General features: G+C 47.5%; 1 protein-coding gene across 12 annotated transcripts in view; it reads right to left on the bottom strand.

The window, feature by feature from the left end:
* Positions 1 to 23,770, bottom strand: part of TANC1 (tetratricopeptide repeat, ankyrin repeat and coiled-coil containing 1) — a 250,240-nt gene that overhangs the window by 12,764 nt on the left and 213,706 nt on the right. For all 12 annotated transcript variants that reach the window (XM_037848509.1, XM_037848510.1, XM_037848511.1 and 9 more), the window contains 4 exons: positions 19,831 to 20,067; positions 17,802 to 17,987; positions 15,695 to 15,773; positions 977 to 1,110 (listed from right to left, as the gene is read on the bottom strand). In XM_037848509.1, the coding sequence (XP_037704437.1) occupies positions 977 to 1,110; positions 15,695 to 15,773; positions 17,802 to 17,987; positions 19,831 to 20,067 (636 nt within the window). The remainder of the gene's footprint in view (positions 1 to 976; positions 1,111 to 15,694; positions 15,774 to 17,801; positions 17,988 to 19,830; positions 20,068 to 23,770) is intronic.

Raw genomic sequence — 23,770 nt, 5'->3', positions numbered from 1 at the left:
AAAAACACAGAGAGGCTGCCTCCTACAGTGGGAGCCCAGTTTCTCTCTCTGGCACAGTACTTGTCATATCGCCCACAAAAACAGACAGTGGCACATTGCCATTGCTTCCTAGTTCTGTACACACTAACAAATGCTTTCCAAACTTTCCTGTGACCCTGGAAACACTAACCCAGGTTAGCTAGGGAATCAAGCAGAAACTGTGAGGTGACAGGCAGCTTATGGCACAAATAACCCCTGGAACCAAACTGTTGGAAGCGGAAAGGAAAATTTCAGGAGGAAAGCCAAAATCTTGGTAGGGAGCACCCATAACTCCTATCAATGGAGCTAGGAGGAACTGAGAGAGACGTGATTCTGTGGTGTGAACTTTGGTCTAAAAAATTCTTCCCAAAACAGACATGAGGTCCTTTTACTTATGTTTGTAGCTCATGCACAGCCCTCTGCCAGGCATGGGGTAGGTACAAGGCCACTGTTTAAAAAATCGAGGAAGGAAGGAATGACTGAACCGCTGCTGGAAGACTCCTCTGCTCCCTTGAATTAAAGATAGCACGGCACTCAGAGAGAAGTGTCTCCTTTTCCCAAGTACAACAGAAAGGCTCTTCTTCCAAGTATGTTTAAAGAATGGATTACAAAATATCATCATCAACAACAGGCGTGTTAGAGCGAATCTCCTATGACCACAGAGGGGTCAACCCACTCCACGCCCCGCCCAGGAGGTTAGCGCCCTCGCAACGTAACAGCAGAAGAGTCGGGTGTCGCTGACCTTGCTGCTCGGCCTACACGGCTGCCTGTGCTATGTGGTCAAGTGTTTGCCTTTATCAAATAGCACTGATGGCAGAAACAGAGGCCAAGGATGCGAAAATGACAGGCAGGACGCGGGAGCACAGGGCACGGCCCCATGTGCTCTCAGGGGGGATGGGCGAGCATGGACTCCACGTCCTCTCATTGTTTCTGGAGTATTCAGGGGCTCACGTGGTACCTGCCAGTGCCCCTGGCGTGCTGCACAAAACAAAGGTGGGACACCTCTCCTGTTAGTCTGAGACACGGCAGCTCCACGCTCCAGCACCAGCTCGCAGATCTCCAGCTTCCCTCTTCCTGCAGCAGCAGTCAGGGCTAAAAGAAAGCCAGAGGGGAGGAGAGAGCCTCTGTTAGTAGGTGTGGATGAAAGATGGCGTAAATTTGTGGGCACTCTTCCACTGAGACATTGGGGGCAGAGTGGGGTGGGGGTGATCTATGGATCCTCCTGGCTCGAATCTGAGGGAGCTCTGTGACAACTTTGACCAACAAAACAAAGCAGAAATGATGCGTCACCATTCTGTGTCCAGGTCCTGAGAGAGAGCAACGGCCACTTCCTTGAACACTCTTTCTTGGAACCCAGAGCCAGGCTGTAAGCCCCAGCAGCCCAGCAGTGAGACCCCAAGAACCACCAAATGACAGTTGCAGCTGAGCTCCAAGTGCTCACCAGGCGCGTGAGCCATCCTGGAGATGGTGTTTCCAGCCTGCTCGAGCCACACCAGCTAAAGCTGAGTGAGCAGAGGGGAGCCATCCCCAAATGGCAGATTCATGAACCACTGGGTTGTTTTCTCCCCAGCAAGAGAGAACCAGAATATAGCGCAAAACAAACACGGGGATTAGTATTACTGTCCAGTCTGGCCTCCTACTTTAAAATCATAAATTTCACTCAACAGGAACTAACAATTACTGAGGCAGTCAAGAGAAGATCACAACAGCCCTGCCCTTATGGAGCTTAGACACTTTTTAAAGCGTCAAGATTCAGGAGTAAGAATATCAAGAAAGCTTTTTGGGAAGCAGACTGCAGAGAGCCTCGAGAGGGGGCAAACAGCCTGGCCAGTTCCCCACAGGCAGAGCTACCTGGTGGTGCTGCAGGGAGCTACGCTCAAGAAAAAACAAACAGGACAGGCAGGGAAAGAGGATGGAGAGTGAGTTCTCACACCATCCTCACCCAGTGACTGTGCCTCCTCACTCCACTAGCTGGAGATTCTTAATTTGGGGGAGGAGGCAGGTAAAAAGAGGGGTGTCGTTAGAAAAGTGCCTCAGCTGTGTCGTGTGAATCACCGTCTAGACGAAAGGACATAGTAGCTGCAGGGACAACCCCAGGCCAGGACAAGGGCTGCAGAGGGAGAGGAGGACAGGACGGGGCTGGGAGGATGGATGGGGACTCCATGGACGGAGCACCCAAGACCCAGAAACAGACGGGAAGGGTCAAGAGGGACGAGCAGTTCTGTTCCTGTGCCGGCCTGGGACAAGTCTGCTTTTAAACACAGACAGGAACCTACAAACTTCCAGCTTCCAGAACAGATCAAGTATTTGTGCAAATCAATAAGACAGGCAGGCATCGGTGTGAAAATGGGCAAAACTCAGGAGCAGGCACTTCACAAAAAGTGAAATCCAAATGCCAATGAACCTAGGAAAAGTGCCCAACGTCATTATTAAGCCAAATAACTGAGAACCAGATATGGAACCACGGGAATGCTTAACCACTGCTGGGAGACAGAAAACTGGGTCACCCGCTGACAGTGTGACACTATCTCATAAAGTCGAAGATGCATCTGTCCCACAATCCAGCAATGAACCCAGGAAGCATGCACCCTAGAGAAACTCTTGCTCAAATGCACAGAGAGACCTGAACAGTAATGCTCACGGCAGCCTAAAATCGGAAGCAGGAGAATGCATCAATACATGGTGGTACAATTCAACAATGCAATACTACACAGCAATGCAAAGAAATGCTGTGCAGCTAAATGCAACAGAACAGGTCAGTCTCTAAATAAACTTAAATGGATTCAGAGAAACAAAGCACAAAAGAATACACACAGTGTGACTCTATTCGGACGTGGTTCAGAAACTGACCACTGCTGGAGCAGGGCTGGGCAAGTCCAACCCGTGGGCCTCCTTGTAGAAAAGACAGGGCCTGCTTCAGCTGGACTCCTCAGGTGCAGAGGGCCCAGGACAGTGGCTGGATCTCCATGGGTGCCTTGGCACACCCAGCCTCCGCAGACCCCGTCTCTGGACTGACAGCAGCCCCAGGTACCAGACACACAGCAAGATGTAAATCCGACATCAGGGCCTGATCTCCCTGTGACGAGCAGCGGCTCCTCCACAGACCAACCAGAGGGACACAGTGAGATGCGGTGGCAACATCACCTCTTCACATGTCACAGAGAGGCACTGCCTCTGCCCTCTGATCACCCAAGCTCTGTTCTAACCCAGGGGCCAGAGGCCTTCCCAGCTGGGAAAGTGAGGAGGAAGGTGGGACTCAGGGCTGAACGAGGCAGCCCGTGAGGCAGGCGGTCCTCACTGAGGGGACACAAGGAGGTGACAGTCAGGCCTAGGAAGAGGGTGGGAGGGCAAGTACTCCCATATCCTTCCACAAGTGCAAGCCTCTCACTCGGCTGCTCATCCTCAGTTGCTCTCGGAGGGAGTGGGGCCCCACAGTGAGGAGACCATCCCTCTTCATTGTTTCATTGCAGACTGCTGCCTTGTAGGGTAGACACGACAGCCCAGGGACATGAGATATGCTGCGTGGGCCCAGCCAGTCCCTGCAGACTCTCCCTCACACGCCACCCAGGGCACTGGCCACCTCCTTTGCAGTTAATAGGGCAGCACATTTCCCCCAGAAAAGTGTGTTTAAGGAGGTTCTGTCCTGATGGTCACTTCAAACAGACAGCACTGGGGGCTGGGGAGAACAGAGGAAGACAGAGACCTGGCTCTCGGCTTTCCCAGGCCTCAGCATGGGTACCAGAGGGAGTGGGCATCTGCTAGTTCCCAAGATTTTCCAAAATCCAAAGCAGTTATATTTCCCCATGAGTCACAGCAACTTCTAACTGCATGTTCTCCTGAAAAGCCTCTCTCCCCTCTCCCTCTATGGTGAAACATTACTTTGCATGCAGTGGGACCCAGTCCCCTTAACATCCCAAGGATGCAACTGGAAAAGCCAGCCAAGGTCCCCAGGAGAAGTCAGGAAGCTGCCACTACGTGTGTTCAGTGGAGCCACCACAGCCGAGGGCGCAGAGGGCCTGCACACGGCTTTCAGAATGCCAGGACTCCCCAGGACTGCAGGATGCAGGAGAGAGGATGCCTGGGGTTGGAAACAGCACTGTCCAAGAGACCTGAGCACGTGGGTCTAGTCCCAGATGCTGTGTGTGACCATGGCAACTCCACGAGGTCTCTGGGCTTGTTTCCTTCTTTGTATAGAAGATAAGGGGTCAAAAGGAATCAGATTTAGGAAGAGGCCAAAGATTCAGCAAAAGTTTAATTCTAAGTTCATTCTTTAAATACACTTTGACTATTTAAAAATTAGTAATAAACAATCCCACCCCATGCAGTTGTTGCTACCAAATTTTAATACTCTAAGGCCCACCAACACATCGACACATGTGACTGCAGTCGCTTGTCCTTGGCAGGCCTTGTATAACGATGCTTTTCCTCTCATCTGTCTACCAAAGAATTACTTACAACTCCAAGAAAAGCCACTGTCAACCACAGTTGCCATTGGGATAAATGCAGATTTTCTCAAGACACTGAAACCAAAACAAAACTCCGAAGTGAAGTGGATGCTATAGCTCATTTAGACTGCAGGTGCCACTCAGGCTTGTGTTAAGTGAGCAGGCTCGGCATCGTTACTGATCATCATACATGGAGACTCATGAAATAAATTTGCACAAACAGAGTAGCATTTATATGAGTTTTATACAATGATGCATGGCGAGGGTGGGGAGGACCAAAGCCAAGATACTGAAAACCAGCGGCCAAGGTGAGGCTGCCCAGTATTATGACATCTAAACATGCAAGTCCCGGGCAGGGCTCCTCGCTCCCCTGGAAAACCCCACATTCCAATCCGTTCCTGTCATAATGATGCTGTTCAAGATTCCTAACAATGTGGGGCTTGGGCACTGGATGTGCATCATCTGGGTTCATGAGAACATGAACCCATGAAAGGTCTGTGAGATGGAAGACTGAGCATCGAGCCACCACCCAGACCTGCTGCTCCTGTGCAACTCCCCGGCAGGCAAGGAACAAGCCCCTCTCCTCCTCCGCCTGCAGCGCTGGGGAGGCAGCCACACAGAGCCGGGCGCCAGGGTGGGAGGAAACGTGCGGCTCAGGCATCTGACGAGCCTGAAGCTGTCCACTCGGCCCACATTCCATTCTCTTTTATTTGGTAAACACGTTTCCTGCACACTATAAATGGGGCTTTAAAATCGGGATTTCTGTTGCAGCTGCTGCTGAATTTTTGCAACAGCAGCACATCAGAAATGACAGCCCTGCACTAAAAATAGGGGCTCTGTTTACAGGGGCGGCAGAGAAGCCAGAAGCTGGAGCAGCTGGCAAGCGGACGAGGGTGCTGCCCTGGGCCTGGGACAGTTGGATTCCTCCTCCTCCTCCTCTTCGTTACAGCCTGACTTCGGGTGTACTGGGGGGTTAGCTTCCTATAGAGGTGATCAGAACCTATAATCACAGGCTGGAAGAGAGTCCCACAGACTTTACTCAGTACTCAGGCTTCAAGTTGACCGTATTCTGCACACAGATTCTTAAAGAGGCTCTCATCTGTAAATGATGCTGAAGGACCGAACAGAACTTGTTTTCCTTTTTAAATTCAGCTTTAATTTTGGGGGGACCCATCACTCTGAGCTTCTGGGACTAGGGCATATCTCAAGTTTCAGCAGCCACAAGGATTTAAGGACACCATATTCGGAAATGAGCTGGACTAAAGAAGAGTCAACTGTCTGCTTAAGCAAACATTATCACTGCAAAACTATGCTCAGGAATTCCAACCATTTTACCGAAAAGCAGGACCTCTGAGCTGACCAACAGACTCTAACTAACAAGGGTCAACTCACTCTGCCTGGCCAGGAAACAAGAGGGATGGGGACCCAGATGGGAGAAGAGCCCTGGTGAACAACCTTATTTTCTAGCCACAAAAGACAAAGACGGAGAATAAAGATCGGGTAGGAAATGGAAGCTGTAAAACGAATCAATGTGAACACAGGACACTTTTTAGGACTCATATTGAACACAATTTCATTTACTTACAAAACCCTTAACAAGGTGTTAAGTACTTTTGTTATTAAATTCCCATGAAAACATGTATCATTTATTGAAGACCCTGAATAATTTCACCTCAGCAATACTGTTAAGGAAAACCTGACTGACAGTCAACAATCTGAACTTACTAAAAACCTATCGAAGAGATATAATTCTTTGTACTATAAAGTGGATCATTTGCAGGAATATTTTCTATATTAAAGTTCTCAGGGAGAAGATTTGATTTACAAAAGCAACTGTGAACTTACCAGGAACATGGTCATTCCACAAACTGAGCTGTCTGTAAAAATTAACAGCACATGGATGTGCTGTGCATGCTTGGGTGTGTTTGGGATGCCACGGCTTACGGATTCTAACAAGAGAACTTTATTCCCGTCATGTGCTTTGGCACCCAAACTGCAGACTAGGAAAGAATGGCACTGGGTCAGAGCACACAGGGTGAACAGAGGCAGCTCCCCCTTCCGTACAACCGCCTTGTAACACGGCACATGCCGAGGACCCAAACTGTCCTCCGAGGCCAGAACTGGGCACATCAGCAGAAGAGTTTGCACCTGCAGAAAGGCACTTCCTGAGGGCTGAGAGTTTGATTTGGGCAGAATGGTTTGATATTGCCTGTATTTGTGTTTATTTGCATAATTTATTTCCTATTTTATTGGACTTCCTCAACTTTTATAAAAATGAATGGAAAATGGAAAAATGAAGTGCCAATATTTGTAAGGAGCCTGGGTCTCCCGATGTTAACTAATTGCAACAAAGGTGGAAACAAATGTGATATGACAAAGGCAGTGATGTTTGAACCTCAACTGAGGCTTGCTGGGCCAAGCCTATTTAGCTGTGAAAAAAAAGGACAAAAGTAAAGTGTATATAAAGTGCTGAAAATTGAAAAGGTGAAAGAGAATTTAGAATTAGGGACTGGACATTTTTAAGAAATTTTCTGGGAATGACAGCTCGTCCCCAGCTCTGCACTTTGTAACCACTGCCCTTCTAGGGCACTGTGTGTGGAAGGCTGGACACAGCCTGTGTTGTGTTTTGTTGCCGTCTGGAGCTGGACCCATCTGTCACGCTGAAGGTCTTAGAGACCCCAAATCCTCTAAATGAGTCAAAGTAGCATGCCCACCAAAAAAGGCAAGGCAACACCCTCCCCCACCTTCTTGGTACACTGCTAAGATTTATAAAAGCCAAATCTTACAGTTTGCTTTGTTAGGCATTTCCTTCCATCCTTGAGGGAGGGGGAGTTTCCTTTAGACAGAACACACAAGCAGCAATAAATTCATCTCTGCAAAGACCAAACAGTTATTTGATTTAATCCTTGAGAGTTTAAAGGACAAAACGAAACACCATAATAAGGACTGCCCTTACTGAAAAAGGTAATAGCCTTGGGAGACCCTGCAGGCCCTGAGGTCTGCAGCCAGCCTCCAGCATGACCAGGCCTGGGCCGAGCCGCTCAGAGGGCAGGACAGCCACTGGGGCCTGTGCACGGGAAGCCAGGGCTGCCCGGGACTCTCTGCATTCAACAGGGCTTTGTTTGCAACACCCCCATGACCCTTCCTTATTGTTCTCCATTTGGCTAAACACTCCCAGGAGGGCCTGGCTGGGGTCAAGTAGCGGGAATCCGAGTTAAGAGGCAACAGGCGGCAACCAAGCAGCACCCCCACCCCCCATCACCCCGTTTCCCAACAAGCGACCTCTGAGAGGTCCAAACAAGGAAGAAAACAAGTCTCGGGAACCAGAACTCTCCTGACATGTTAAATCCTACTGTAAAAACATGCTTGCAGTCTGTGAGTATGGATTAAAGATTAAGCATGAATCTCAAATTGCCAAGGCAGTCTTTAGAAAATAAAATGTGCAACTGCCTCTAAACAGACTTCACATGTGACCAAAATTTTCTTTTCTGTCCTTCATCTATGACTTCGTTTTCACTAAGTAATGGCAAAGTAAGATTCTGTCTCTTACATGCTCGTTTAAATACTCTTATCAAGACCAAATGTAGAACAAATTAGTAGTATATTACAATAATAAATTAACAATCAAATTATCACAATCCTGGTAGCATATAACATCTACTGAGTACTTCACCACTGACAGCTGTGCTATTTAAAATACTCTGGGTGAATTCTCATTCCATCTTCACAAAAGTCCTTTGAATTAGAAATGGTTCTTGTGTCTACTTTATTACAATGAAGAATTGAGTCACAAAGAGATTAAATAATTTGCCCCAAATCACAGTGCCAGAGCCAGGAATTGAATCCATGCAGCTGAACGAACTTGGAGTCATGTTGTCAAAACAAATAATCCTAACGTGTTTTAATAATAGACACTGGCACTTTTTATAAAGTGCTTCCTACGTGGAGCTTACCAAGAACAAGGCACTGTTCTAAGCAACTCACATCCATAAACTCTTAATATACAACCAGCCTTTCTGAGGCAAGAACCACTGTTAACCCCATTTCATGGAGGAGGGAAATAAAGCTCAGAGGAATTAAACAACTTGCCTAAGGTCACACAGCGGGTGGCAGGGCTGGAATACACTGTTGGCTCCAGAAAGTCTCCTTTAAAAATACGCAACAGCTGCTACAAGTGTTTCAGAACTAAAGTCCCAGACACACATCTCTTTCCCTGAAGAACTAGGTTTTCTCCCCTGGACAGTAAGACTAGTCTAAAACGACGGCGTGGGTCTCCCAATTCTGGTCCCACCCTGAGGCCAACACAGGAGCTCAATGTGGCAAACACACAGGACACTGTGGGGGAGATCTGTTTGCTCCTTGGGTCCTATTCTCTTGTATACTGTTTCAAATAAACCTCTTCAAATCCTCTGAGGAATAATGTGTGCTATAAATAACATAAACTCAATTTAAAAACAATTTCCTAAAGCATACACAAGTCATACTTCATACAGTCTTTGTTCTTTTAAAAATCTGACAGAAGATCACAGCTTTAAACAGCTGTCATTTCTAAAGTGTGCAGAGAACCTTCACATTCCTCATAGACTCTCTTCCACACCCAACCATTTAAAGCATGTATGTAATGTTCCGTTCTTCCTTCTTTCCTTTAAATCTGGGTACGTGCTCAGTTATGCTGAGGACACACACAAGGTGTAAAAAGTAAGCTTTCCACAAAACCTCTTCATATAAATTCACACCTGGTCTCAGAAAATAATTCCAAATGCCACTTCAATAAGAAGTTGAAAGAAAAAATTACAGTTTTCTGTGGAGCTGTGTATGAACAATCTGTAGTCCTTGCAGGACTGAATGAAAATATAAGCAGTGGTGTTTGCTGATAAGGATGATATGAGCTACCAAAATGTAGATTTTTCAGTAGAAGATGGGTTTTCCTAATGAACAGGAAGGAACCACTCACTGGAAAGATAGACATCACGTAAAGCAAAAACATGATAAGGTCATGAGAGGACTTCTAGCAAGTAGTCAGGCTACCAGTTCCTTTGTGACTGAGATGCACTTTGTGGGCTCTCCACATGCTCCCATCCTTGCCCTCAGCCCTGCCGGGTGAGGCAGGGACACCTCAGATCTGCAGACCCCTGCTGCCCGCTCAGAAGAGAGGTGAGCTCCAGGATGCACCCACTCCAGGAGCAAACCACAGGGGTCTGCCGGAGCAGGAGGGGACAGGGTGTGGCAAACCTAGCTCGCCTCAGTTCTGACCCCCCATCTGCCTCCACTGTTTCAGTAACCCTCGAGCCCAGCCCTCTCCCTCCAGGGTCCAGGATTCCCTCACCTTCTTCCTGCTCCTCCTGGGTCCTGGATTACCTCTTCCCCACACCCTCTAGGGTCCTGGGTTTTCCCTCTTTCATACTTCCATGCTTTTTTTGCCAAAGACAATCAAGAACTTCTGGTGGACTGACAGAAATCCGGATTTCCACCCCCATTGACCTTGCTCCATTTTCTTAAAACAAGCACTGGCAGAGGAAGGAATGCATTGGCAAGTACCTCACAGTAGCAGTGAGATGCTTGGAACCTCTAAAAATCGAATATCTTGACATACATCAGCAAGTCACTTAGCTTTTTCTACAGGATACATTTAGAAAATTCCATCCATTGTTCAGCTTAACACACATTCTCCACACGCCCCAACAAGCAATGGCCAAACCCTTTTCCTTCCAGGCTCTCATCTGAAATTCTGCCCTGATGTGGGCATGTAGGTGAATGCTCAACTCAACCCAGTAAGTTTTTAAATTTGGTTTAAATTCTTATCAAATAACAGTCCCTCCTACCTCAACAATAAAAACCTGTGAGAAATTCTAACAACAAAAACTTGTGCTAAATTCTAATGAACAAAGGGTCGTTTTTAAGCCAGCGATAAGACACCCGTGCCCCGGAGCGTGTGCAGTGCTCCGGGCAGCCTTGGTGGTGGGGAGCCCAGATGTCTGTGGCCTCATCTACCTTGACCGAGAGCTGGAGAAGACCTCACTTCCAGGAGGACAGAAGAGCCACACAGCAGGAGTTAAACCAGGGCCACGGAGACAAGAGGGAACTCACAGAAACATTGGCAACGTCAAATATGAAATACAATCCATTGTCCAACTGTGATTAGCATACCAGTGCTGAGTTAAACCGCCCCAAGGCACGATGAGAAGGGAGGCATGCTGTGCAACTAATAACTACTCAGTTTACTAGGGAGAAAATGCAGCCCCTCTTGGAAATAGAGGCAAATAAAGTGTTTTTCCAGTGTTTGGGCAGGACATCGTCCTATCCACGTGTGAAGCCCAGGGCTCCAGGCCTGCCGACAGACCACCTATCATGCAGTAAGCAGAACCCTCGGGGCTGGGGACACAGAGTTGGGGAGGGGCCACTGCCAGAGTCAGCATGAGGGCTCAGCCCATCCTGAGCTGGCCAGTCCAGCCTGGTGGTGCAAAAAGGGAGATGTTATGGATGCAAAGATGGGCTGGCATGGGCCATTCTGTCCCATCAGCCATGCTCACAGCACATTTGGTGGCTACAATCTGTGTGTTCCAATGACACAGCCCAGCACACAACCACACCCTTGGCACACATGTTACTGACTCAGAAAAGACTTTCTAAGCCGCCCTGGTATCCAGGACCCGATCTGTGCCCCAACACAAGGGAATTAGGAAACTGGGCTCCTACCCAGCCCCCAACAAAAAATATTTCTCCCAAATTATTCTGCCAAGTGAATGTCCCCTATCCTAAAATTGGTTTTCTTTAACTCCACATGTCCACTCACACAATGGGACATGCATTGGACTAGACCTGCCCTGTACAATCCAGTAGCCACTACTCACATGTGGAGATTTAAAGTTAATTAAGATAAAATAAGAGGATGAATTCAGTTCCTCAGGTGCACTAGCCATATTTTAAAAGCTCAACAGCCACACATGGCTAGTAGCTACCACCCTGGACAGCCCAGAAGAGAGTATTTCCAGCACTGAAGAAAGATCTGTTGAATAGCTCTAGGCTAGACACGTGCCATACCCAGAGGTGAGCACAAGAGGCACAGTACTTTCTGCCCTCTCGGAGCCTACAATTCGGGAAAAACAGACAGTTATCCAATAAGCAGCAACAACAAAATTTGTAAGTGGCAAGGGCTACGAAGGGAACTGCAGAGTGATTCAAAGGAATTAAGGGTGGGGAAGGCTTTGCTTACAGGCAGGCGTATTTGCACATAAAAAGGCAGATCCTCCACAGAAGGGCCTCCAATCCCCTCTCCAAACCGAGAAGTTCTGACCAGGAGCACAGACAGTAGCCCACAGACTTAAGAGCTGCCCGCAGTGTGGAAACGCAGATCCTCTAACAACGCACAACAGCATGAGGTCACCAGTTAAGCATCTCCCATCATTTCCGTTTGGGCTAATTCAGATCAAACACTCACAAGGAAACAGTAACTCAGTTTAGCTGGGCCTTGTGGGATCCAGCACTTACTTGTCATGGCTGTGGAATGCCTCAGAGAGAACACTAGTCTCTGACGGGCTCCCTTCATGTTGCCGGCTGCCCAGAAACCACGGGACTGGGTGCCTGCCCAAGCCTGCGAATGGCCCCGCAGTCACGGCATCTCCAGCCCCGGGGGGAGCTGCTGGTGGAGACAGGGCGGCAGGCCCACTCTTCATTTCCTACCATCCTTCTGGTGATTGGGGGGGTGGGGGAGAGGAAGAGGGGGAGGGGGAGGAGGGGGGAGGGGGAGGAGATGATGATGATGATGATGATGATGATGGGCTAATGGGCTACCGGAACAATGGAAGGGTAGCCCAGTGGAACAGACTTTTGAAGGGCCTGGCTGGAAACATCAAGCAGACTTGAAAAGCAAACAGCCCCAGATACAGTGAAGAGAGAAATTTATGGAAATTACAGTACCCTTCAAAATGGGTAGAATACTGGTTATTCGACAAGAGCAGCTTTCTAAAAGCTATAGTTTACTGCAATAAACTGCAAAAACAAAACACTGTAACCGTTTCCAAAGAATATCTTAAAAATCTAATATACACTCTCCAGTCCCTTTAGATCTGGGGGAAGGAATATGCTGATTATGACTCTAGGTCAACAGGAGATGCCGGGGCACTGAGGGGCCAGGACCGTCCATCCCACCAACTGGCCCGAGGGTTGAGGGGCCTCAGCTTGGGGCTGCTGTTTAGGGCTGTGACCCACCTGTGACCCACCGCTCCCTGATAACCCACTGCTTCCAACCAGCAGCAGGCATGAAAACCACACTTCTGCAATGTACATAAAGCAGATAAACACGGATTTTGAGGGCCTCTCCCAGAAGGAAGATGGAAAAGAACCTTGTGTAAGGATTTCATGCCCCGCTTCCAGTATGTGGCTGTGAGTGAGAAGACACGGGCAGGCAGCTCTGCTCCAAGCAGGGTGGTCCCTGCACAGAAAGCAGTGGGGTGAGCCAAGACAGACCAAAGAGACCCTGACTTGGAACCCTATCAGCTGGTATTTTAAAGCTAAGCTCTTTATGGCTGAATCTATACTGCACAGACAGCTATATATTTATACAAGGTTTCCAAGACATATTCATACAAACCTTCTGGTTGTTCTGTCATGTCATCTCCCCACATTCCAGATGAAAGTCAGGACTCAGGATTCTACCATGTGCTGTGCCTGAAGATGATGGGCAAGGCCCATTCAAGAGTGTTTTGGACACAAAGTGTCACTGACCACTCCCAAGACTGAGGACCAAACAAAACCAGGAAGGGAAACAATCACTTTTACTTCTGAGGGTTCCTGGCAATGAAAAACAATGCAGCTGGGGAACCTCCAGGGTTTGCTGCTTAAAGATGAGGCTTGATGAGAACCAGGCCTGTGAGCTGCTCACTGGCTCATGCCACCATTATCTGGTCCTTCAGTGCTCAGCAGACTGTAGCAGGCTGCTCTGGAAGGCTGTCCGTCTGCCTTGTTTGCTCTCATTCCCACATTCAGGGCCAGGTAACAGGTCAGGACCCTTGGTGGACCCCAGGTGGCCAAATCCCAAACACAGACCTCACACTGTGGCAATGCAGCTCACATTTGTGGAAAGCTCCCCATGGTCTCTTCTCTAGACTGTCCCCCAAGGGTTCCAGAGATTCTGTGACAAACACAGCCATGGAAAGTAGGAGGGCCTGGGGTAGTAGGCAATGGTGGACATTTGTGAAAGAACATGGGGGAGAGGTGCCCAACTGACAAATGCACAAAGACGACCAGATTGGCTTTTTTGACCCGCAGTCCAAAGAGCAGTTCAGAGAGCCTCTAAGCCTGAGAAACTGATTTTTCTTGGATGAAAAAAAAAAAGTTTCTCAAAGACACTCTTGGCTGACAAAATTCACCAGAATGACTGCTTGAGGAGGGGTGTAAACTGCTTCGGAGGTTACAAAAGTGGTCTGAGGGTTCTGCATGAGGCTTTGGAAGGGACGGGCTGGCCTCTTATTTGTTTTTTAATTAAGACTGATGGGGAGTCTGTAGTTTTTTCTCAGTTTTCCCTTTAGCCATTCACTGAATGGCAGATTCTCAAGGGGCAAATACTGAAATTCAGGACTGGTCATCACGAGACAAAAGAGAGAGCTTACAGAGAGCCCTTAAATGCAGCCCTTTTCTGGATTTTCCCTTCCAGGAGAAACAAAAACAAACCAGAACAATCATCATCATCTTGAATAGTAAAGGTTAGGTCTTCCCATTTAAGCTAAGTGAACATGAGCCAGAATCATCATCTTGGGCACTTTAGGCAGCCTTTCCACAGTGGTTCTCTACTTTACTTAAGCCACAAATCACCTGAACTGACATGGGATGCTTGTTACAAAAATAGTCCTGGGCTCACCCTCTAGACCTAGTAAATCAGAATTTCTAGGCAAAAGTGCCCCAGGAGATTCTTATCATTCGGCACATTTGAGAAGATTGCTTTATCTCGTTTACTCTTCACCATCATCCTAGAGGGCAGGCACTACTGAACTCATTTCATGGGGAGACAAACCGAGTTTGGGTGACTTGCCCAAGGTGCTAAAGTAGGCAAGGAAAGAAAAGGGATATGGATTTCTGACACTCAGCAAAGCCAAGCTCTAATCTGTTCCGGTGCATCACCACCCACAGCACATTACAGAATTTGATAAGCACTTTCACCAAATTACAGAGCAGCCTGCACTATTCAAAAGGGTGGGGGAAGGACTCTATACACGTTTAGCTCGGAGCTCAGCCCAGCCCTATTTGGGATCCTGCACTTTCTTTGTAGCAGAGCCATGCAAGCTACTCCTACATCTCCAGAGCAAGCAATGGAAAGTCACAGAAATGGCAACGGCCCCCAGGGGCCATGAAGCTCAAAGGGCAGGCCTGTATTCCCTGCCTGGAAAATCTGATGCTTTTCCTAAGTGAAGTGTTAATTAGCAAATCAACTCTACACATCATCATTTGGCTTGTTAGCAAATAATTTAGAAGCATTTGGAAATAAATCTGTGCATGAGAAATGGAAATCATATGTGCTATATACACACAGAGAACATAGCCTGGAGATGCATATTAAACACTCTTGGTTACATCCGTTTAGAAACTATAGTTCAACCAACAACTCAATTTAAATTCTTATATTTCTCATATCAGTTCAGTCAAATGGAAATTTTCAAAGCATTATCTGTAATGATCTGTCAACTAACCAACTCAAGTCTTCATTAAAACGAACTGGCTTCCTCCCCACACTGCAGTTAAACGCATACACACCCATACCCTGTGTTAGTGACAAGGGACTCTGTAGCTTGTATTCAGTATTTTCATGAGGACTGAGTTCTGGTCAGGATTCCTGTAACAATTCCACCAGGCTGGGCAGGACACAGCCTTCCTTGCTGTTTTCATTCACTTGAAAACAGGGCTGGAAGTTCCTGCTCTGCTAACTCTGCACGGTTCACAGGAAGGTCAGGTTGGCTGGGATCTGTGAAGACTTGGCAAACCAGAAAGGAGCACCTTATTTAGGCTCAGAGGCATGGTAAATGCTCATCTAATTCAATGGTGATCCAAATTTTATATGTTTCTGGCAAAGTTTTACTACTCATCTGGGAAGTTTCATAGGCTCTACACTTTAAATGCCTTTTGATAAAATAAAAATAGGAACACATGCATTACAAGTCGTTCTTCAGCCAATTCGGCCAGAATAGGGGTTAAAACATCAAGGCAACCGCCCAGATCACAAGCCGCACAGCCGTAATTACCTGTCTCTCCCCACAACGTGTCAGTGCCATTGACGTCTACTTCATGTTCCTTTTCCATTCCCAGCAAGCACTGGACCACCTGTCAGAAGTGGCAAGGTAATTTAATGAGTTCTCATAGCAATATGTGCTTATTATATCCCACGTATCAAAGGAGAGAGTGTTTTTTTTTAACCATTATTCTCTCATGCTGCATGAGGAGAGAACATATAATGAAAAGTTTTCAAGCATAATTCATATGCTAGTCACACTTTCACTTTGAGAAGAATTTTTTAAAAAAATAATCCCAGTGAATTTCAGTAACATTGTTCAGGATCACTAGGTACTCAGAATTCTAACGAATTCCAACCTGACCCAAATATGCCAGCCTAATCAACAAAGGATATGGTAGATCCAATAAAGTGCAGTTTCTGCAGAAATCACCAAAAATGGTAAATTCATTTTTCACAAGGAAGGAAAACAGAGTGATGTATACCTGTTCAATAAAATAAAATTACAAAGTATTATCAAAATAGTTTTTTCTGCAGACAGCACGATCCTTCCCAAAGAACAAGTTCAGTCACAGGTGAGGCGGCAGGAAAGCTGCCGCTCAGGAGAGGGGAGGCGGTCATCTCCGACTCATCCTCGAGTCTCACAGCATACCCTTCGTGGTGGGCTGAATGCTGCCCCCCATATGCCCATGTCCTAATCCTTGAAACTGTGAATGTCACTTTGTGTGGCAAAAGGCAACTGGCGGCCGGGATTAGGTTGGGCATCCTGAGACGAGGAGAGCACCCCTGGATTATCCCGCCGGGCCTGACATAATCGCAGCAGCCCTCGTAAGGAGGACACAGGGGGAGACAAGGCAGAGGAAGGAGGAGATGTGTGGCGGAAGCAGAGGCTGAAGAGGCGCGCTCTGCAGATGGAAGATGGGCCATGGGCTAAGGAATACACGTGGCCTCTAGAAGCTAGGAAAAGAAGGGAATTCTGGCCTGCTGACACCATAACAGGCCTCTGACCTCCAGTAGGGAATAAATGTGTGTTAAGTCACTAAGGTTGTTACAGCAGCCACAGGACACTAATACACCCTTCCAGTCTGTTGGGGAACGGATCCTGCTCCACAACCTGGTTATCGGCTGCGCCGAGGCTTCCTCTGCACAGCACTCCTCCCAGGCAGCTTTAAAACAAAGGGGTGAACATGAGTTGAGACGAGGGTCACGTTTGAAGAGCAGCATTCACTGTCCTCTCCATGATGATTTTTCACACTCTGGACCCACTCAGGTTTAGGCAACAGTTTAAAAAGGAAAAACATTTTCCTTTTTTACATTTCTACATTTTCTGCATGTGTGTGTTTGTGTGTATATATATGTGTGTGTGTGCACTTTTAAGGTTTTGACCATTAAAAATCAGCCTCTCAGCCGTGTGTGTGTGTGTGTGTCCTTGTGTTTTCAATGTCACAAGTCAATCGGCAAGCTTTGCATCCAAATTTGTGTTAAGCCATTTTGGGTAAAGAATCTTATCAAATGTTGGCACCTCTAATTACTTGGAGATAAAACAGAGTAAAAAATACATGGAAGAGAGTGAGTAAAATGTTAAACTCACAGCTAAGACACACAGGTCAGGAGATGACAATTAAATCTTCAAACTGAGGAATACCGACATTTACCAGAAATAAATGGTCTATTTAAATCCTGCATAAAGCTTTCCTTCAGTCTAGGAACCGCAAATGACAAGCATTCTTGCTTACATGATATCAAAAGCATTAAAGTTCTATTTTTAAAAATCCTTCAAATACTCAAGGGTTTTAGAATAGAATTCCGCATGATTATTTTTAAAGGTCATAAAGACAAAAGAATGAATCAAAGGAGAAAATGTAGAGCAGCAGGGTTAGAGGGTAAAAGTAGAAAAGGGGAGGGAGAGAGAAGCAGATAAGGCGGAGAAGAGAATGAGTGCTACCAAAGGCTCCACTTGTTTCAGAAGAAGACACTATGTGTGGTCCAAGGCAACTGCTCTCTCTTGAAATCCTCATCTTCTTTCATTCCTTCAGGGGGCCACAGGCACATGACTCAAAAAAGGTGATTGGCCAAAGCAGCTGACCACCGGGCTGCAGGAGCCCGTGGTGCCCACTCACCAAGCTGTGGCCCATGCTGGCGGCGGCCGTCAGCGCCTGCTGCAGGGCTTGGCTCTTCCTCGGCGCGCCAGGCTGGCGGGGCCCAGCCGACCACTCGCAGGCCAGCAGGTAGCGGAGAATGTCGCCGTGGCCCCGCAGGGCGCTGTGCACGAGCGCACACTGGCCTTTCTTATCCAAGTGGTCCACCTGGGGGAGTGGCAGCAGGGGCAGGTCAGAGCACAGCATCGCCTGTCCTCTGAGAACATATTGTGTGCAAACCCCTTCCCACTGCAAATGCACATGGGCTTCCCCTTCAAATTCATCTTTTGGTAGAGCACTGACTCTTCATCTGAATTACTGGGCTGTAATTAAAGCAGTTCCAGGCCTCAGGATCCCTTTGAAGAACTAGTGGTCACAGGACACCCTCCCCAATCAGGCAAACTACATGGAGCCTCTAAGTGCTCTTAGTTATTTGGGTGTAACATTCTAAATCTGCTGGGACAAGCTATGACTTCGGGGAGGAGAGCAGTTCTTTGATCCCTGAAACAGGGAAGCCAGAGAAAGGAAGGGATCTGGAAAACCCAGCTACAAATAAGGACAGGAATAAGGACGGGAAATAAGGAAGGGCGGGAAGGGAGTAGAGCGGCATCTGGCTTGGGGGGAGGCTGCATGCAGGCAGGCCCCCGAGGCTTGAACAGGCTGGCATGTAAAATGGCCACAGGGCCAGGGAAGGCAGCTATCAACAAAGGGCAAGTGTCTGCAGTCTGCATGCCCTAGAAGGTCCAAAACGCAGCCAGGCCACCTCTCATTTCCTATCTAAACCCACGGAACACTAGGCTGGAAGAGGAATGGAGGGGAGGGTCAGCCTCTTGGAAACTGCTATGCTTGGAGATTCTCAGGGTGCCTGAGAATTTTGCAAGAACCGCCCATATGAGCTCTGCCCTCCTCCTAAGGAGCTGTCAGCAGTGCATGAGAGGAGCCCACCTGCCTCAGAATAAAGCTCAAGAACAGTTTGGATCTGGAAATGGAGGCATAACCATGTGCAGCAGAGCACCCGCCAAGAAGGTGTAAAGGCAATGCTCCCCTTGTTCCATAAGCTGAAGTTTATACGCCCCCAACGTTTTTTAGAGGGGGAAAAAGGCTCCCACAGTTTCTATAAGCCTAATGTATTTCTGTTGAACTTTATTCTAATGAAATAAAAAAGGCAAATATTACTAATTTATTTCTATTGTTAGTCAAAATGCACTCCCCCCACCCCCAATGAAATGCTTATTTTAAACCTAAAAAAGTCCATACGATGGCAGGATTTTCGTATGACACACCACTGTTTTTACAGGATCTTACTAGTGTTTCTAAAAACACTTACATAGAGCATACGGTGAGCTAGACATTGTTTTCATTTAGTCCATTAACCCTGATATCTCTAGAGTAACTTAATATATGGTCAGTTAATCTTAACATATTGACTTATGCAATGCTCATACACAGCCCTGTGGTAGATACTGCTGATATGCCCATTTTACAGATAAGAAGCCTGAGGCCAAGTTCAGGTGAGTAGAGAATAGAAGGCTCCACCCAGGAAGTCTGGCTCCCGCCCCATGTGCTTGGCACATGGCTTCACAGACCCAATGAACACAATTTGGTGTTTTTAAAGACATGAACTGAAATGGGGTAAGAAAAGGATAGGGAAAAAAAATCAAACACCAAAAACTTTCTCAACCAATTGGGGTGCTGTGTTAAGTTTGACAGTAAGTTCTAGGTCAACACTGGCAGGCTTTTCAAAGCCTCGTCCTCCCGGTGCGGCGGCCAGCCAGGACTGCCCCGGCATTCTGCCTCCAACGTACACCGTGAGGCATGGTATCAGCCATGAGCACAGCACAGCCTCTTCCAGGCTGCCCACCCCAGCAACAGCCCAACTGGGCGACACCCGCAGCTTCGCCCTTTTCGTTCACTCTGCGGTTTGGAAAAAGTAGAAACAAAAGGAATACTGGAGCAGCCTAACGCTCTAACAATGATAGGACAACACCCCCCGCCCTCACCTGCTACTTACCCTGGCCCCCTTCTTGGCCAGCAGACACACCAGCCTCATGTGGCCGGCAGCCGCCGCGTAGCAAAGGGCAGTCATGCCATTCTCCGACACGCCGTCCAGGCAGGCACCAAACTCCAGGAGCACAGTGACGACTTCCTCATGGCCGAGGTGAGACTGGACGCACAGGATCGGGGCGTTGTTTAACACTTCTGTCTTGTAGTTGACATTGGCACCCCCCAAAATCAGGAGCCGGCTCACCTGTTGGATGTCCCCAATAAGAGGATTTTATTTTCTCAGGTATACATCAGTCTCAACAATATTTCTGGGGTAGGGTGGTATCCTCAATTTGTTTTTAATCATCACTTAAATCCAGTGGTTCCCAAACTTAAGCATGCATCAGAGTCACCTGGGGGCTGTTAAAACACAGATTGCTGGGCCCCATCCCCTGAATTTTTGATTTACTAAGTCTCAGTGGGGCCCGAGAATGTGAATTTTTAACAAGTTCCCAGGCAATACTGATGCTACTTGGAAAACCACTCTTTATGCTAACTAAAACCAGAAAATTTAGTTTTCTGGCAATGAAATAATAATCACAGGATTAAACAATTAACAGTAAGATAATAAAGCCAAAAATTAATACAAACAGTACTCTCTTTTCTTTATAAGTGATCCTCAAATAAAAAGCAGAACACGTGAAAACAAACAACCACATGCCCCTTGGATTGTTAGCAGTACCACACTCTTAGAAAATAATCTGCTTTTTCTGCTATTACCATATCCATCACCCATTAAATCCCTCAGTCCCAGATATCAGGGAAAGCTTTTAATCTATTGATTTTCAAATAAAATCACTGAATGCCTTATAAAAATTCTAGGTATATGAGTAACACCTTCAAATTTCCAGACTGTTAAAAAAAAAAAAAAAAAAAAAATGGACACTCCTTTAACACTCGCCAAGAAGCCCACTGCTTTCTTTAAACCATTTCCTTAAGTAGTCCTGAACAGCCATCAAGCACCCACTGCAAAATCCTGGGGGCCTTTCGAGCTGCTCACTCAGTGCCAGCACCCCACAGATGGTATCACTGACTTGACTAGAAACACCAGGAATAATTCCAAGTTACAGAAAGAAAACAAGGACTATAAAATTCAGGGGACCTCAATGACACGCATCCATAAGACTAGTTGACAGAATATTTATAGACTGGTAGACATGGGAAATTAATAGCACTAGGTAGTGAAACACAACTCAGAATATGGATGGGTCAGAACCAAAAGGGTAAAATCTAAAGATGCCACAGCTGCTGCTGAGGCTTCAACCACGGGTGACACGGTCCCCAGCTCCCTTCCCTCCGTGTCCACAGGGGCCCTGCTGTCTGCCCTGCAGTAGGTCAAGCAGCCTCGGTCTCGAGGCCGTTCCCCTTACACTTCCCTCTGCCTGAATGCTCACAAGACACAGATCCCGAAGGACTGCGTCCTGTAGGTCTCTGCTCCAATGCGTCACCAAAGAGACGCCCCCCACCCCATAGAAAACACTCCCCACTGCCCACACGCACAAGCCCCAGTCATCCTCCACCCAGGCACTGGGTCTAAGACGCAGGTTCACAGAGAGGAGAGGCAGGCAGAGCCCTAGCATGGAAAGGGATGGCCCCAGGGTCAAATCCTTTACACGGTCAGGGCTGCCACTTACACTTAAGGAAGGACAGATCATCCACAAGAGCTGGGGAGGCCCTGCCAAGACCAGTCTGCCAGCCACCCCACTGTCTGCACCCATCAGAGGGGCCCATTCTTTGAGCTGACCCAGCTCAGCAACCAACCCGGCCTCCTGCCTCCTGCGGTCAGTCAGTGGTTATGGACAGAAAGGCAGACAACACTGACAGAAATCAAAAAATGTGCTCCTGTCCCAACACTGGTATTTAATTCCCACCAAGCCCGCTTCAGAAATCTATGTGGGTTTGCTCTTTATAATACCACCAGGCTCAAATATAATTCAAAAATATTTTAAAATCATAAATGCTAAAAAAAGTAGACCTCCCCCCCCCACGCCTACTTTATCAATATAGAAATAACAGGATTATGTTGGTGCAATACTTGGGAATTTTTCGAGGCTTAGGAAATTGGTTCTTAGCCAGGGGAGCATATGAGAACTCTGGGAGCTTTTCCAAAATACATATAAAGCTAAGGGGCACATCAGACTCTGGACACAAGGAGACAGACAGGAATGGTTTCTGAATTCCCTGGATGATTCTGACATTCACTCACTCTCCCCTTCCCCATCAATTCCATCTCCTCTTGAGACTAAGAACAAAAGGTAGATTAAGAAGTCTGTGTTCTCAAGCAGCCTTTTAACTAGCTTGCTACGTAATTTCCAGAAAATTATTCAACCTCTTTGGGCTCCAGTTACCTCCTAAGAAAATGGTAATACCTGACCCCATCCAGGCATTCTTTGGTAACTAGGACAGAAAATGTATTTTCAGTACAGTCTTGCTTTATACAGGACTTCAGCTGGAACATAAATGCTTAGCTGCAGGCCTTTTAAAAATATGTGTCATCAATTCACACTTCATCTGCTTCTCAGGAAAAACATTTCCTTTGTGGGTGCAACACTGGGATGATGTTACCCACTTACTGCACCATCAGTTTGTGACTCTTCCCCAACCCACGTAGCACTGCTGTACCCTGAAAACACCTGGGGGGCTGTGAAAGTTTCCAGTGCCTGCCCCTGCCTTGGAGACACTGACTTAATTGAGGGTGGGGCTTGGGCTCCCAGGGCCCCCTGGGTGGTTCTGGTTGGCAACCAGCACTGTAAACATCAGGTGATAAATGCACCTGTGGCACAAGGCCCTTCTGGGGCCAGATGTCCTCCCGCTGTGTGATTTGGGGTATATGCTCCTGAACTGCCCTAAGCCTTGGTTTTCTCATCTGAAAAATGGAGATGAAACAGTCCCACTTCCCTGGGTTGTTGTGAAGATTAGAAATGAGAGTGCACAGATATAAATCAGTAAGCCCAGCCCCATTAACTGCTATTTCTATAATCACCCTTTAACGGAGTCTTCAGAAGACTCCTGGACCCCTGGAAGTCATGGTGAGAGCTCAGCCCGAGGCTGCCCGCAAATCCAGCCTCCTGACCGCCTTACCTGCACGCCTACCCGGTGCTGTTCACAAGCACCGAGCAGCACAGAGACCTCACACACACACATACACGCATGACAGCAGCTCTTCCCAACTACCACAAACAGGCACATTCGAGAGGCCCCAGGTGCTGCAGCACTCAGCTTCCAGGGCTCAGAAGCACTGATGAGGGCACCTAACACGTCCTCAACACGTAATACGTGCTGAGCCTTTTTCCAAGTACTCGGCACACATCATCTCACTGAGTTTCCGATCACTCTATGAGACGGGCTTGTATATCATCTCCATTTTACACGTGAGAACACTGAGGCTCAGAGCGGGCAAGGAAAAGATTAGGTCTGGGCACAAAGCTAATTACTGCCACAGGCCATCCAGGGCAGAAGCAGCAGCTGTGATTAAGCTTGCCCTGTGTTCAAGGAAGAGTGATTCATCCTATAAATTTATTTCCAACTACATGGAAATTTAACAGCCATCACTCAGAAGCCCTCCTTTGATAACACTTGAAAATGGCAGTATTATCTACAAGCCTCTGGACTTAATGAATGCAAGGAGACAAAGAGGGAGAGCGCAGAGGAATGGACCATGAGGAACAGAAGGGGCACCAGCCAGCACGGTCTTAAAGAGAAAGGACTCTCGAGGTTTTCTCCCTAGGCGTATTGGAGGTTCACTTAAGCACAGCTGTCCTAAAATGTGTATGACCTAGTTGTGATTCAGAACTTGACTGGATCCCCCAGCACAGGAAGTTAGGCCAAAATCCAAGTCTAATTTCCATTCTCCTCCCCTCACTGCCTTCACCCCGAGAGCCAGCTCACGACCTGAATTCCCCCGAGTC

The sequence above is a fragment of the Choloepus didactylus genome, chromosome 9 (assembly GCF_015220235.1).
Source record: "Choloepus didactylus isolate mChoDid1 chromosome 9, mChoDid1.pri, whole genome shotgun sequence".
Taxonomy (NCBI): domain Eukaryota; kingdom Metazoa; phylum Chordata; class Mammalia; order Pilosa; family Megalonychidae; genus Choloepus; species Choloepus didactylus.
This window is presented reverse-complemented; position numbering and strand designations above follow the sequence as displayed.